Below are 14296 nucleotides of genomic sequence, written 5' to 3'. Positions count from 1 at the left end.
TAGAGATTAATACCTTTTTAGTTCTGTTTCATAATTTAGCCCCTAGCTGCTTGTATTCCCTCAGCAGAACCTGTTTCCTTCTTCTATCTATATCACTGGTACCTACGTGGACTATGAAAACTGGATCTCTCCCACTCCATGTTCTCAGGTGAGACCTGAACCTGGGCACCAGGCAGGCAACACAGCCTTCGGGACTCTCAATCCTGGCACACAGAGCAGTGATTGTTCCCGTGACTATACTATCCCCGGTTGCAACTACATTTCTCTATTCTCCCCCCTCTTGAATGGCTCCCTTTACCACCGTGCTTTGGTCTGTTTGCTCATAGGAACATAGAAAATAGGTACAGAAGTAGGCCATTTGGCTCTTCAAGCTTTTACACCATTCAATATCATCATGGCTGATCATACAATCTCAGTATCCCATTCCTGCTTTCTCTCCATACTCATGATCCCTTTAGCCACAAGGGCCACGTCCAGCTCCTTCTTGAATATATCTAATGAACTGGCCCCAACAGCTTCCTGTGGGAGAAAATTCCACAGGTTCACAACTCTCTGAGTGAAGAAATTCTTTCTTATCTCACTCCTGAATTGTTTACCCCTTAGTCTTTGACTGTGACCCCTAGTTCTGGACTTTCCCAACATTGGGAACATTCTTTCCACATCCAGCTTGTCCAGTCCCATCAGGATTTTATATGTTTCTATGAGATCCCACCTCATTCTTCTAAATTCCAGTGAATACAAGCCCAGTCGATCCAGTCTTTCCTCATGTCAGTCCTGCCTTCCCGGGGATCAGTCTGGTGGACCTTCTCTGGACTCCCTCAATAGCAAGAATGTGCTTCCTCACACTAGGAGACCAAAACTGCCCACAATACTCAAGGTGTGGCTTCACCAAGACCCTGTATAACTGCAGCAAGACATCCTTACTCCGATACTCAAATCCTCTCACTATGAAGGCCAGCATGTCATCCTCCCTTAGCTCCTGCTCTCATCCACACAGGGAGCAAGAATCTCAAACCTGCTAAACAAATTTGAGGGCTAAGCCTCCTTCACACTACCTGTTGGACCCCTCTACCTGCTTCACTCATAGTCACACCCTCCTGTTCCTGACCACTGTCTGAATTCGAGGTAGTTAATCTAACGGGTGTGACTGCCTCCTGAAACACAGCATCCAGGTAATTCTCCCACCTCCCTCAAGCGTCACATTGTTCAAAGCTGAAATTCCAGCTCATCAATTAAGAGCCGGAGTTCCTCAAGCAATGAACACTTGCTGCAGACATGGTCATTATGAGCCACAATGGGGTCCAGCATCTCCTACATCATGCAGGTACAACACATTGCTCAACCTTACATCTCTCTTTTACTTACTTTGTGCTTAATCTGATTTTTAAAAAGTTCCTACCGGCCTTTTAGTCTATAACCTGTAAATATTTCCCTCTTAATCTTCAGTCTGAAAGTAACCTATAATAGATGGACAAATTAGTAGCTATCACCAACCAATGAACATACGGTTTACCAGAAATGTCACTCTTTTGTGCTGGGCCCCTGATCCTGGGTTTCAACTTATTATGTTAGAAACACAAACTGTGAGCCAAAATCAAAAACAAGCAAAAAGCACCTCTTCCCTTCTGTTCCCAAATTCCCCAAACTAATAGTCGTTTATATGGTGCTTCATTCTGGATGTGATCTCTCTTTCCTGACCGTGCCCAGTCATTGGAGAAAACTGACAGGATTATGGGGAAACAGCAGTGGAGTGGAACTAATTTATAGCTCTTTCAAAGCTATGGTTCAGGCAGGATGGGCTGAATGGCGTCCTTTTGTGCTGTATCAAGGTCTGATTCTGTAGTCCAACTTTCAAAGCCCAAGTTTAAAATATTTCCATCCTTTGAAAAACCTAATGAAGATTTATCAATCCATTGATCAACAGTATAATCGGATGTTTCTGATCTTTGCACATTTGCTAGCAGAGTACAATTTAAGTAGATTTATAGGCCTCAATTTGTTGATAATAGACTGAGATTTCTGGCAGATGAGATAGAGGTCTTGTCAAATGGTGGTAGTGATCCCACCTCTTAGGCAGAAGCTGCAGGTTCAAGTTCCACTCCAGGACTTGATGGTCATTGAAGGCGTGTTGGCGATCTGGCTGAACAGCTTGATTATCAGTCTGCAAATCCTTCCCATATGCTTGATGGCATGTGGAAAGAGCAGGAGAGTTTCCTGGTCAGCCACCTTGCAATGCAATGGAAACCCAATGCAGTATTCTGTCCAGGGATGAAACCAATACAATGGAAATCTACAGCCCAACCATTGGAAATAAGGACAGGGGAGAAGACAGACCCACTAGACCTGCTGATTTTGAGCAATGAAATCAGCCCTGAATGAGGAGCTATCTCAGGTGCTAATCACACATGCACAATAACATGCAATGCAACTCCCTTATGTACTTGAGATATCAAGGACTGCAGATGCTGGAGTCAGAGATAACACAGTATGGAGCTGGAGGAACACAGCAGGCCAGGCAATATCAGAGGAGCAGGAATACTGGCGTTTCGGGTTGGGACCCTTCTGAAGAACAACAAGCTGTTCCCGAATCTGTCAGTAAGCACTTTCAAACCTTTGTATCTTCGGAAGAAGGGTCCCGACCCTTCCTGCTCCTCTGATGCTGCCTGGCCTGCTCTACCCTTATGTACTTGTTGTTCAATGCCTGCTGTTTGACTTGCATACATTACCATTTGCTGCCATCATCTTACCAAAGAGGCCATATTTTCCTCGTAGTGTGGAGGACCAAGTGGATCCTCTTTGCTGCACAAAGCCAATGATCTGGCATCCCACTATGCGTGGAAGGTAGGTGTCAGCCTCTATTGTATACTGCCTCTGTTTCTCATCAACCTTTTGCTCCAGACGAACTGTAGAAGGAGAACAGAAGGACAAATAAAACATGATTGTCTTTCCCATGGCTTGAATACAAGTCAGAAGAAGGACTGGGAGAGCTGAGACATACTTGGTTGTAACCATATAAAATGTGGTGGGGGTAGGCTGCGTGTCTGCTCTATATCAGACACTCAGAACTGATGCAGAACCAGGTCAGCTTGCAAGACAAGTGGTTGGCTACCTGTGTCGTGTTCAGACTGGACTGCCTTCTTTTGTTGAAATTAACGAGTCCTTCACATTATTTTTGGCCTTCATCCTGCCCCCTTCTAGTTCACTCAATGCCCATACCCATCCACCACTCTACTCTGTCTCCAACCTATCCCATTTCTATTGTAGTATTAAAGGGCTCTTCGTGTTATACCAATGTAGTTGGGTCAGTAACAAAGGCTAGCACATCCCCATTTTTCATGAACAAAAACAGAAGCTGCTGGAAAAGCTCAGCAGGTCTGGCAGCATCTGTGAAGAAAAGATCAGAGTTAATGTTTCGGGTCCGGTGACCCTTCCTCATGCTGGGTTTGAAATTCCTGGGAGCAGAAATAGTTGCATACTTGACAGTGATATTTAGAATTGGAACTGCGTGAGCTGTTAAACATGAATCTTTATTAAATCTTTCTAGCAGACTCCTTCTGCTGGTACAAATCTGTATGCTAGCCTCAAGTGGACAAAATGCACAATGTAATTTTCAATACACTACACTGAATTATACCTCCGGCTTCATTCATTTTGACCTGTCTGTGTTCAATTCTATTCAACACATTTGAGTTTTATTATTGTCACACATATTGAGATAGTGAAAAGTATTGTTTTGCGTGATACCCAGACAAATCATTCCTTACACAAGTACATCAGGGTAATAGAACAGAATGAAGAATATGGTGTTACAGCTACAGAGAAAGATCAACTCTAATATATGAGAGATCCGTTTTTAAGTCTGATAACAGCAGGGGTGAAGCTGTTCCTGAATCTGTCAGCATGTGCTTTCAAACCATTGTGTCTTCCGACCAATGGAAGAACGTGGAAGAGAGTATAACCAGGGTAGGGGTCTTTGATGATCTTGGTTGCTTTCCCGAAGCAGCAGGAAGTATAGATGGAGTCAATGGAAGGAAGGCTGGTTTTCATGATGGACTGAGCTGTGTTCACAACTCTCTGATGGACAAAGAGACTTCTGCACTAATAATGGATTTGTATCAAAATGACATGAAATAGCATATGGACCTCTGCAACAAAGGGCCAGACCAATTCGTACCAGACATTGGTTGCAAGGATTAGCAAAACCTGCAACCCTGGGTTACCTCATCTTCCATATTCTCTTCTGACCTCCACAGCTGTGAAGTTTGAGATGAGGATCCTGGCAGTCAACTGGATCAAATAAACACCACCACCTCAGCACTTTTAGTAACCCTCTAATTGTGCACAGCAGCCCTTCCTCAAACATCGATATTTGAGGAGAAACATTTTAATATGAACCAAAACAAACAAAGTTAGAGGACGGCAGAGGATGAATAAAAGGTAAAGGAATCACAGACAATCTTTAAACACTCAGAGGGTCATATTGCACCAGCATTAGTAAACTGATTCATAAAGGTTTTAACTCAACTATTTTCATCACACTGTTACTCTATCAGAAATTGGAAAGAAGGAAAGAAACTTGAAAACTAAATGGAAACATAAAGTTCTGGAAATACCAGCATAATACCGGAAATAAACCCAAAACATCATGGATGGTGGAAAGTAGAAGTAAAAGCAGCAAGTGCTGGAAATACTCAGCAGATCTGGCGGCATCTCCGGAGAGAGGAATAGATTGAATGACTCGAGTTCTGAACAGAAGTCATATTCAGCTTGAAACATGAACTCTGCGGCTCTCTCTCTGCTGTTACTGCCAGATCAGCTGAATGCTTCCAGACCTTACTGTTTTTATTTTAAATTTCCACCATCCACAATTTATTATGGGATGGAAATTAGATTGGCACTTGGAATCACAGTGATTGCTTATCTGAACAATGTATACTAGCATGCACTGAATGGGCTGAAGGGCCTGCTATTTCTACAGTGGAATACACTCTCTTCATAATTGTGAAGATGTATGCTTCACTGAGGTCTGACATCTATTGATAACCGGCCGGATATAATTGAGCTGGTTGGATTTCATAAAGCTCTGCTGTTTGGGTTCTACAGAAATATGTTCTTTTCTTTTGCGTATATAAAAGATGACAAGACTCTAATGGAGACAGCAGACAGTCAAAGAATGTGGTCGAAACCCTAGAGTCAGCACAAGGGCTTAATAAATGCTTCCAGTCTGGTGATAAAAGTCAGAAATAAGTAGCTCAGAAGGAAAAATAGCCAATTAATCATAACTCTATTTATGTCACAGGCTTGTATTTCTTTTTAAATAGATAGTTCTGACCACAAAGTATACTTTAGCCCTCTTCAATATACTATGTGGAAGAGTGATCTGGTTGCCTGCTAACTTAAATAAAAAAGAAACTTACACCAGCCCGCTTCGGACTCAATGCCAGTCTGTTCTCCAAACTGAAACTTATAACAGAGGTTACACGTGGATCCAAGTTAATACTTCATGAGTTACTGGTCATGGTTACATGCCTAGCATCAGCCACATGATGAGACAGGTTGGCTCACCAGAATAAGGATGAATATGGCTTAAAACAATGCCCGCTATGAGCTGGAAGAGTCAGCAACATTTCTTAAGGTTTACCTGTGGGCAGCCCCACCAGCCCTGGTACACTAACCCTCCTCCATCTGATCTTTGAGACATTCCAGTGTCACATTTCCAAGGTTGTTTTGGAACCTGCCCCTCCCCCTTCAGAGTAAAGGGAAGGTACCTCCCATTAGGAGTTCCCTGTGCCCATCAGAGGTACACCTGTCCTCTCCACACTAGGAAGGTCGTAGCTCCCTGTAAGATACCTGGCCAATCTCTCAAACCACATCTCCCAAAACCTCTTGGACCCCTCACTGGGGTAAGACACCCAGGCCATGCCAACCAGCATGCCACTATGACGTGATTTCTCAGGTCGGTATGCTATGGTCCGAGTGATGCCAACATGTTAACTCACGAGTCATATACCACATAGATCAGGTTCATCTTGAGACAGATGTCTTGAGGTTTATTTACAACAAACTCAGTCAGAGCAGCAGTGGGAGAGGAGTGGAGTGGGTGAATCCAGAGCCACAGCTCCTAAGGTGATGTCACGGTTCAAAAAGTGACATAGGGGCAAGAGGATTGGTTGCTTAGGAACTGACTTTAGAGACTAAGCGATTGGTATCAGGAGGGAGACAGAGTGTAAAGTCCTTACTTTTTGTCATTTGTAATTTGTTAGGAATAGAAAGTCAGAGAGAGAGAGAGAAATCTGATTTGGTGAGTAGTGGGTAAGTTTGAATAATTGTTTCCTTGTTTATTGTTTGCAGGTTGATTAGGTTCGAAAAGGCAGCAGAACGCGGCTGTGTAGCATGTTCCTCCTACAAATGTGGGGAATTAGGGGCATTTCCAGTATCCATGGTGACCACGTATGCAGGAAGTGTGTTCAACTGCAGTTCCTTTCTGATTGCACGGAGTGGCTGCAGCTGTGGATGGACTCACGATGGAGCATCCGTGCTTGATAAAGGAAAACCAGGAAGCATATGTCACTTACGGCAAATTAAAAACAGAGGCGGCCCTTCAAAAGTATAGACAGTGTAGGGGATTGCTTAAAAAGAAATTAGGAGGGACCACAAAATACATTTGGCAGATACAACCAAAGAAAAACCCCCAGGTTTCTTTTAATAAGTGTATAAGGGTGGGACATTTTAGAATGCAGAGGGGCATTCTGTTGGACCAGCAGATGTGGGTGAGATCTTAAACACATACTTTTCATCTGTATTCACAAAAGAGAAAGACATTGTAGCTGGAGATTTCAGTTGGCATGGTGAGGTTTTAGAGCATGTTAAGATTAAGCAGGAGGAGGTATTAGATGTTTTAATGGGTGTAAGGTGTGTAATTTCCCAGGGCCTAATGAGATGTATCCCAGGCTGCTGTAGGAGGCAAGGGAGGAGATCGCTGGGGCTTGGCAGAGACATTTATTACCTATCTGGCCACAAGTAAAGTGCCAGATGACTGGAGGATAGATAATATAGTTCCTCTGTTCAAGAAGGGCAGCAGGGATAGGCCAGGTAATTACAGACCAGTTAGTCTGACGTCAGCGGTAGGGAAAATATTGGGAAAAATTCTGCCAGAGGGATTAATCAACACTTGGAAAGACAGGAATTCATCAGGAACAGTCAGCACAGATTTGTTCAAAGGCGATCAAAAATTGGCTTGCAAACAGAGGGCAAACGGTGATGGTAAAGGGATGTTTTTGTGATTGGAAGCCTGTGAGCAGCAGTGCACCACAGGGATCAGTGCTGAGACCCTTGCTGTTTGTAACGTACATTAATAATCTGGTACGAATATGGAAGATATAATTAGTACGTTTGCAGATGACATAAAAATTGGTGATGTTATTGATAGTGAGGACGACGGTCTCAGGCTGTAGCCTGATATTGATCAGCTGGTAAATTTGACAGACCAATGGCAGATAGAATTTAATCCCAATAAGTGCGAGGTGATGCAGCTTGGGAGATCTAATAAGGGAAGAATACACAATGAACAGTAAGTCCCTAGGGAGTACTGAGGAACAAAAGGACCTTGGTGTGCAAGACCATAGATCCCTGAAGCTGTCAGCACAGGTAGAAAGGGTGGTGAAGGCGGCATACGAGATGCTTGCCTTCATTAGCTGGGGTGTAAAATATAGGATCAAAAGAAGTCTTGTTACAACTTCATAAAACACTGGTTTGATTTGGTTTGACTTATTATTTTCATGTGTACCAAGATACAGTGAAAAGTATTGTATTACGTACTAAGCAGACAAATCACACCTTACACAAATACATCAGGGTAATAGAACAGATGCAGAATATAGTGTTAGAACTACAACGAAGGTGCAGAGAAAGATCAACTCTGCATGAAAGTCCACTCATAAGTCTTATAACAGCAAAGAAGCAGCTGTTTTCAGACTGCTCGATGGACGAGAGTGGAAGATAGTATAACTTGGGTGGGAGGGGGTCTTTGATTATGTTGGCTACTTTCCTGAGGGCGGGGGGAAGCTCAAGACAGAGTCTATGGATAGAAGGCTGGTGATGGACTGGGCTGCGTTCACAGCTTTCTAAAATTTCTTGCGGTCTTGGGCAGAGCAGTTGCCATACCAAGCTATGACGCATCCAGACAGGATGCTTTATATGGAGCATCTATAAAAATTGGTAAGAGTCATTGTGGACATGCTGAAGTTCCTTTGCCTCCGGGGACGTAGAGGCATTTGTACACTTTGTTAACTGTTATGTTGACGTGGATGGATTATGGACTAAGTGCAGGTAAATAGGATAGTGTAGTGGGGTAGTGTTCCTTGGTCGGCCTAGATATGGTGGACCGAAGTATGACCCTATGACTCTTACAATGATTATTCACATTGCTGTTATGTCACAGATTTATACATAGTCTGGGTTCTGTATTTACATTACATACACATATTAAATGCAATAACTTCAGAAACTGTCCATATTATGTTTGTTCTCCATTTTTCATAGAATCCCCAGAGTGTGAAAGAAGGCCATTCGGCCCATTGAATTCACACTAACCATCCAAAGAGCATCTTACACCCTCCTTGGGACTCATCCAGTGGTGAGAATGGAAAGCCCAAAGAAATCCTATCATGGCGTACAGACTGCACACAATCACCATATTACATACTTTTATTAACACCACAGTGATTTCCCTTCACAGTTAATTATGTACCAATATATGAACAAGAGTAGGCCATTTGGCTCTTCAAGCCTGCTCTGCCATTCACTAAGATCTGATTTTAACCTCAACGCTACATTCCTTCATATTGCTGATGATCATTCATGCTCCAGGTTATCAAGAATCTGCCTTAAAAATATTTAAAGATCCTGCGTCCATTGCCTTTGGAAGAAGGGAATTCTGAAGACTCACAATTCTCTAAGAGAAAAAAAATCCTCATTCTGTTTTAAATGGGCACCTCCTTATTTTTAAATTATGATCCCCAGTTTTAGATTCTCTCACAAGAGGAAACATCCTTTCAACAACCACCCAGTCAAGTCCCCTCAGGGTCTTATATGTTTCAATTAAGTTGTCTCGGACTGTTCTAAACTCCAGAAGTTACAGGCCTAGCCTGTCTAGCCTTTTCTTATAAGGAAATCTGTTCATTCCAGACATTACTCTAGTAAAAGGGAAGGGTAAAGTCACCATAGCCCCATAGTACTATAGGGCTGCTCTCTCATTAGAGAAAGACAACTGATGGCAGTTTAATCTCAGGGTCACCATACCTCAGGTGAGGGCAGAAGTTGAGAAGGAGGATGCTTCATGGTAAACTCAGCAAGTGTGGTACTAGTCTACTGAACCTTAGGGTCACAGAGATGTACAGCATAGCAACAGACCCTTCGGTCCAACTCGTCCATGCAGACCAGGTATCTAAATCAATCTAGTCCTATTTGCCAGCATTTGGCCCATATCCCCCTGAGCCCTTCCTATTCATGTACCCATCCAGATGCCTTTTAAATGTTGTAATTGTACCAGCCTCCATCACTTCCTCTGGCAGCTCGTTCCATACATGCACCACCCTCTGTGAAAATGTTGCCCCTTAGATCCCTTTTAAATCTTTCCTTTCACCTTAAACTTATGCTCTCTAGTTTTGGGGTCCCCCACACCAGGGAAAAGACCTTGTCTATTCACCCTATCCATGCCCCTCATGATTTTATAAACCTCTATAAGGTCACCTCTCAGCCTCTGACACTCCAGGGAAAATAGCCCCAGCCAATTCAGCCTCTCCCTATAGTTCAATCCCTCCAACCCTGGCATTTCTTCCAAAGCATTCACATCTGGGAGGCCGAAGCGTTAAAACAGAGGAGCTTTATTCCGGAAATGTTCACTCTGTAGGCAGTAAGGTGAGAGAGAGTTGTTTGTCTCTCCAAAATGGGTGATAATGTCATAGTTACTTCATGTGATCAGACTCAAAGTGACAGTCCACCAAACTTACACAAATACACATCAAGCATGGTGACCATTACTGCACACAGTGCTCCAGATGTGGTCTCCCCACTGCCCTGCACAACTGAAGCATAACCTCCCTACTCTTGCATTCAATTCCCCTTGTAATAAACCATAACATGCTATTAGATTTCCCGATTACTTGCTTTACCTGAAGACTAACTTCTTTGATCCATGTGAAGTACCTTTTTGATGTGAATGGTTTGAGTGCTATTACCATTAACATATCTGTGGCTAACTGCTGAATTGATGAGTTTCACAACTAATACGATTCATCTGTCACAGCTCCTTGGAAACTGAAATTGAGTCAAACAGAAACTTCCAGCTTGGTTCTACAGTCGAATGAAGCTAACCTCATATATTTGAATATCTAATTTATATTTCCATGGATATGATTTGACACATATGGTATAATACATCCATTTTCCATTGCAATTTGCTGCTTTAGTTGGTGCTCAGGAATAGATAGGCTACCAAAATAGTTCTTAAAGAGGGTTTAAAGTTTTACCATTTGCACCATGCAGTACATTACAAAAGCTGAAAAGTCAATGAGGAAAATTAAAATGCTGATATCTAGGAAGTATAGTTCAAAATCTCTGTGCCCCAAGCTGGTTCCCAGAGAAGGAGGTGTTAGATTGTTCTGATTGGACTAACCTGACACAGTAGCTGTTTCTTGCATTACATTGTTCAGTGACACAAAAAATGCAATTTTCTGTCCAGGGACTCTGGTCACATTGCCAGACAGTATCATGGGGCTCCCACGTTTTGAGAGTTTGACTTCCAGCTGGGAGGAAAACATCTGCTCTCCATCAAGATTTTGCAAGTTTGTCCATCCCTAGAAAACAAATACCAGACATGAAAAGGCTACAATCAGGATCTTGCCAAAAAATTTTGCATTGACTATAACTGGAGAATGACATTGCAGAACTGAATTAAGTTACATTTTGCATTAATGCAGGCACACCCGAATTCCTGAAAGTTCTGGACAGAGGTGAAGCATGATAAGAAAACGTCTGCAGCTCTGTAAAAAGATTCATGGTGTGCCAATGCCGGTGTTGGACTGGGGTGGACAAAGTCAGAAGTCACACGACACCAGGTTATAGTCCAACAGGTTTATTTGAAATCACAAGCTTTTGGAGCGCTGTTTCTTCATCAGGCGAAGTAAAAAGATTCAACAGGGGCTAAGTGTAGTGTACACCATTGGCACTTTGTCTCTTAGAGACATCTTCATGATTGTTATTTGTTTCATGTAAATGAAAATGGTCTAATTATCGATCAATCATAAGGGATTAGCTTCATGGCTTTGTTGATTTGAAACAGTGAAACACATTGTAAGGTATGAAGCAGATATTAAAGCAAAACAATTGATTCGCATATGTGCATCTCACAAACAATGCAGATTCTGGATCACAAACCAGCTATCCAGCCAACTGAGCTAACACTTACAAATATCAAAAATCTATCAATCTCTGTATAACATTTAGAAGTGAGTTGTAAACTGCTAACACCTTTTGTGTGAAGAATTTGTTTTTAATTTTGTTCCTGAATGAATGGCCTATAGATTTTAGACTCTAGGTGTCCATGTCCTAGATTCCTCTACTTGCAGAAATAGTTTCGGCCTACTTGTTTTCAAAAATATTTTAAAAACTTTGATCGAATCACCCTTCATCTTTTAAATTCCATGGAAAATAAGATTAGTTTGTGTAACCTCTGTTCATAATTCAATCCTTGGCGCGTAATCCCTCCTGTGTGTCAGGTTTGGTGGCAGGATGGTTTCAGGTGAGGATCCTACCTCCTTCCTACCTCCACCCTAATTAGTTCTGTGGGGAAGGGCCACATACTGCCAACCCATCCCACTACCAATCAAGGCCCCATTACCTTCCTCCGCGATCCTCACCCCTCCCTTCATCACTCACCCATGCACTCAGCCCCTCCACCATCTGAAGCCTTGGGTGGCTGTCATACTGGCAGCAACCACTGGTGGTGCTGCTGAGTTGAGAAGTGATGCCAGCCAATCTCCTCTCATCCCAGGGCCCTCGATTCCAAGGGAAGGCTCGCCATTGGCCTGTCATGAGCCTGACTGACAAACGTTGCAGTGGGAGAGGATGTAGCATTCTTATTGCGCTCCAGCTAATGACTGAGATCCCTGCCACCTCCACGAGATTCCACCATTGGAGCACAATAGAGCCAAAGAGATCTATAGCACAGAGAAAGGCCCTTTGTCCCATTGTGTCTGCACCAGTCACAAACAACCGCCAAAGTATTGTAATCCTATTTTTAAGATTTTTTTTAAATTCACAGGATGAAGGCATCACTGGCTAGCCAAATTTATTGCCCATCCCTAATTGCCCAGAGGGCAGTTAACAGTCAATCACAATTCTGTGGGTCTGAAGACAAACATATGTAGGCCAGACCAGGTAAGGATGACAATTTCCTTCCCCAAAGGGCATTAGTGGACCAGATGTTTTTTTTCCCCAGCAATCAGCAACGGATTCATGGTCATCAGTAAACTCTTGATTCCAGATATTTGTTGAATTCAAATTCAACCATCTGCCGTGGCAGGATTTGAACCCAGGTCCCCAGAACATTACCTGGGTCTCTGGATTAACAATCCAGTGATAATACCACTAGGCCATTGCCTTCCCAATTTTCATGAACTTGGTCCATAACCTTTCAATACCATGGCATCCTAAGTGGATGCATCACTCAGGTAATCCAAAACTGCACACCCTACAATGCCAATATATCCTTTATAAGATGTGGTACTCCCGGTGTAATTGAACCAGGGCTTAGTATAGCTGAAAATTGACTGCTGTCCCACTTTGTCTTCTAGTATTGAAGATATACAGGCCACTATTCCATGAGTATTTTCATCACTTTCTCTAGTTATTCATGACACATTAATAATCTGAAAGCCTGGACCTCCAAGTCATTTTGGACCTCTACCTTTTATAACATCTGCCTGCCTTTTCTCCCGTCCTCATTTCTGAAAATTGGATTATGGATTGCTACTGACTTGGCCCACACATATTGCAGTGCTTCACTATTGCCTTCCATAGGGCAGCTGACCAGAAATGTCTCCCACAACTGTAGCCTGCCCTCAGGTGTGCTGGAAGGTTCTGCAGATTAATGACCAGCCCCTTTGGCCGCATTGTGAATACACTTCCAAAGTCGTAGCATGGGACTCGAACCAAGGGCTCCTGGTCCAGAGGTAAGGATGCGGCCCATCTATCAATAATAAATCCTGTCCTATTTATTCCTCATTAAGCCCAACGTGAGCTGCCCTTGCATTTACCAACAATTGCGTGAAATCCACTTCATCATAATATGCCCAGTTTGAAGGGTTGGATGAAAACATTCACAGTTCCCTCTAAATCACAACTTAAAAAGCAACAAAACCCACAGCAGCAACCAACTACAGACTAATTACTTTACAGAGACTATTGCAAATTGATTGATGCTGGAACACGGCAGATTTAGGTCACTCTGAATGGAGCAAATAGTAACAAGTCACATGAACACAGCAGGGTAACACACGTGCTGCAAATATACTCCAACACTGGCATTCTCGTAGAAAGCGACTTGCCAACTCTACCTTAACATAATACAAGTCTTTGTCGTCTATGAGGATTTCCAGCTGTCCTGTGCGGGAGTGTTTCATTTTTGTAATCTCTCCTGCAAAATCAAAATCAAGAGCATTAGCTGTGTGCATAACACGTGCGCCAACATGACTGCAGCTGCTTTGTAAAACTTTCCAGAGCATGTTGCCTTTGGGAGAACAGGACTTTCTTTTTCCTGCTGAACCTGGATCTATTGAATGCTTTATAGCAGAGGTGGGGAGCAGAACCCGGCCACAATAATGGTACCCTTCCAATAACGAAGAGCACTAAAAGCCACAGTAGCCTTCCATGAGGTTACAGTGCAGCGCTATAACCTAACTTTCAGCCAAGAAAAGTAAGTAGACAGAGAATCAATTCAGTTTAAAAAGGAACTGGACAATTGGGCCACAGGGCCTGTTTCCACACTGTAGGGATTCTATGAAATATTTGGCTCAACAACAACAGCCTGCATTTATTTAATGCCTTTGGCACAGCGAGGGAGCTTCACACAACTGCCGTCAGACAAAAACAAATTCCTAAATAAAAGCTGAAGGAACTGTGGATGCTGGAAATCAGAAACAAAAACAGAAGTTACTGGAAAAGCTCAGCAGGTCTGGCAGCATCTATGAAGCGAAATCAGAGCAAATGTTTTGGGTCCAGTGACCCTTCCTCAGAA

At 42.9% G+C, this 14296-nt stretch overlaps 1 protein-coding gene across 1 annotated transcript in view; it reads right to left on the bottom strand.

Annotated features, from left to right (window-relative positions):
• LOC109936714 overlaps positions 1-14296 on the bottom strand; it is a 191345-nt gene that overhangs the window by 165027 nt on the left and 12022 nt on the right. The window contains exons 3-5 of the mRNA XM_048609763.1: positions 13617-13696; positions 10676-10856; positions 2748-2903 (exon numbers count right to left, since the gene is read on the bottom strand). Coding sequence (XP_048465720.1) covers positions 2748-2903; positions 10676-10856; positions 13617-13696 — 417 coding nt within the window. The remainder of the gene's footprint in view (positions 1-2747; positions 2904-10675; positions 10857-13616; positions 13697-14296) is intronic.

The sequence above is a fragment of the Rhincodon typus genome, chromosome 21 (genome assembly GCF_021869965.1).
Source record: "Rhincodon typus isolate 14 chromosome 21, sRhiTyp1.1, whole genome shotgun sequence".
Taxonomy (NCBI): Eukaryota; Metazoa; Chordata; class Chondrichthyes; order Orectolobiformes; family Rhincodontidae; genus Rhincodon; species Rhincodon typus.
The sequence above is the reverse complement of the archived record's forward strand: the minus strand, read 5'-3'. Positions and strand labels throughout refer to the sequence as shown.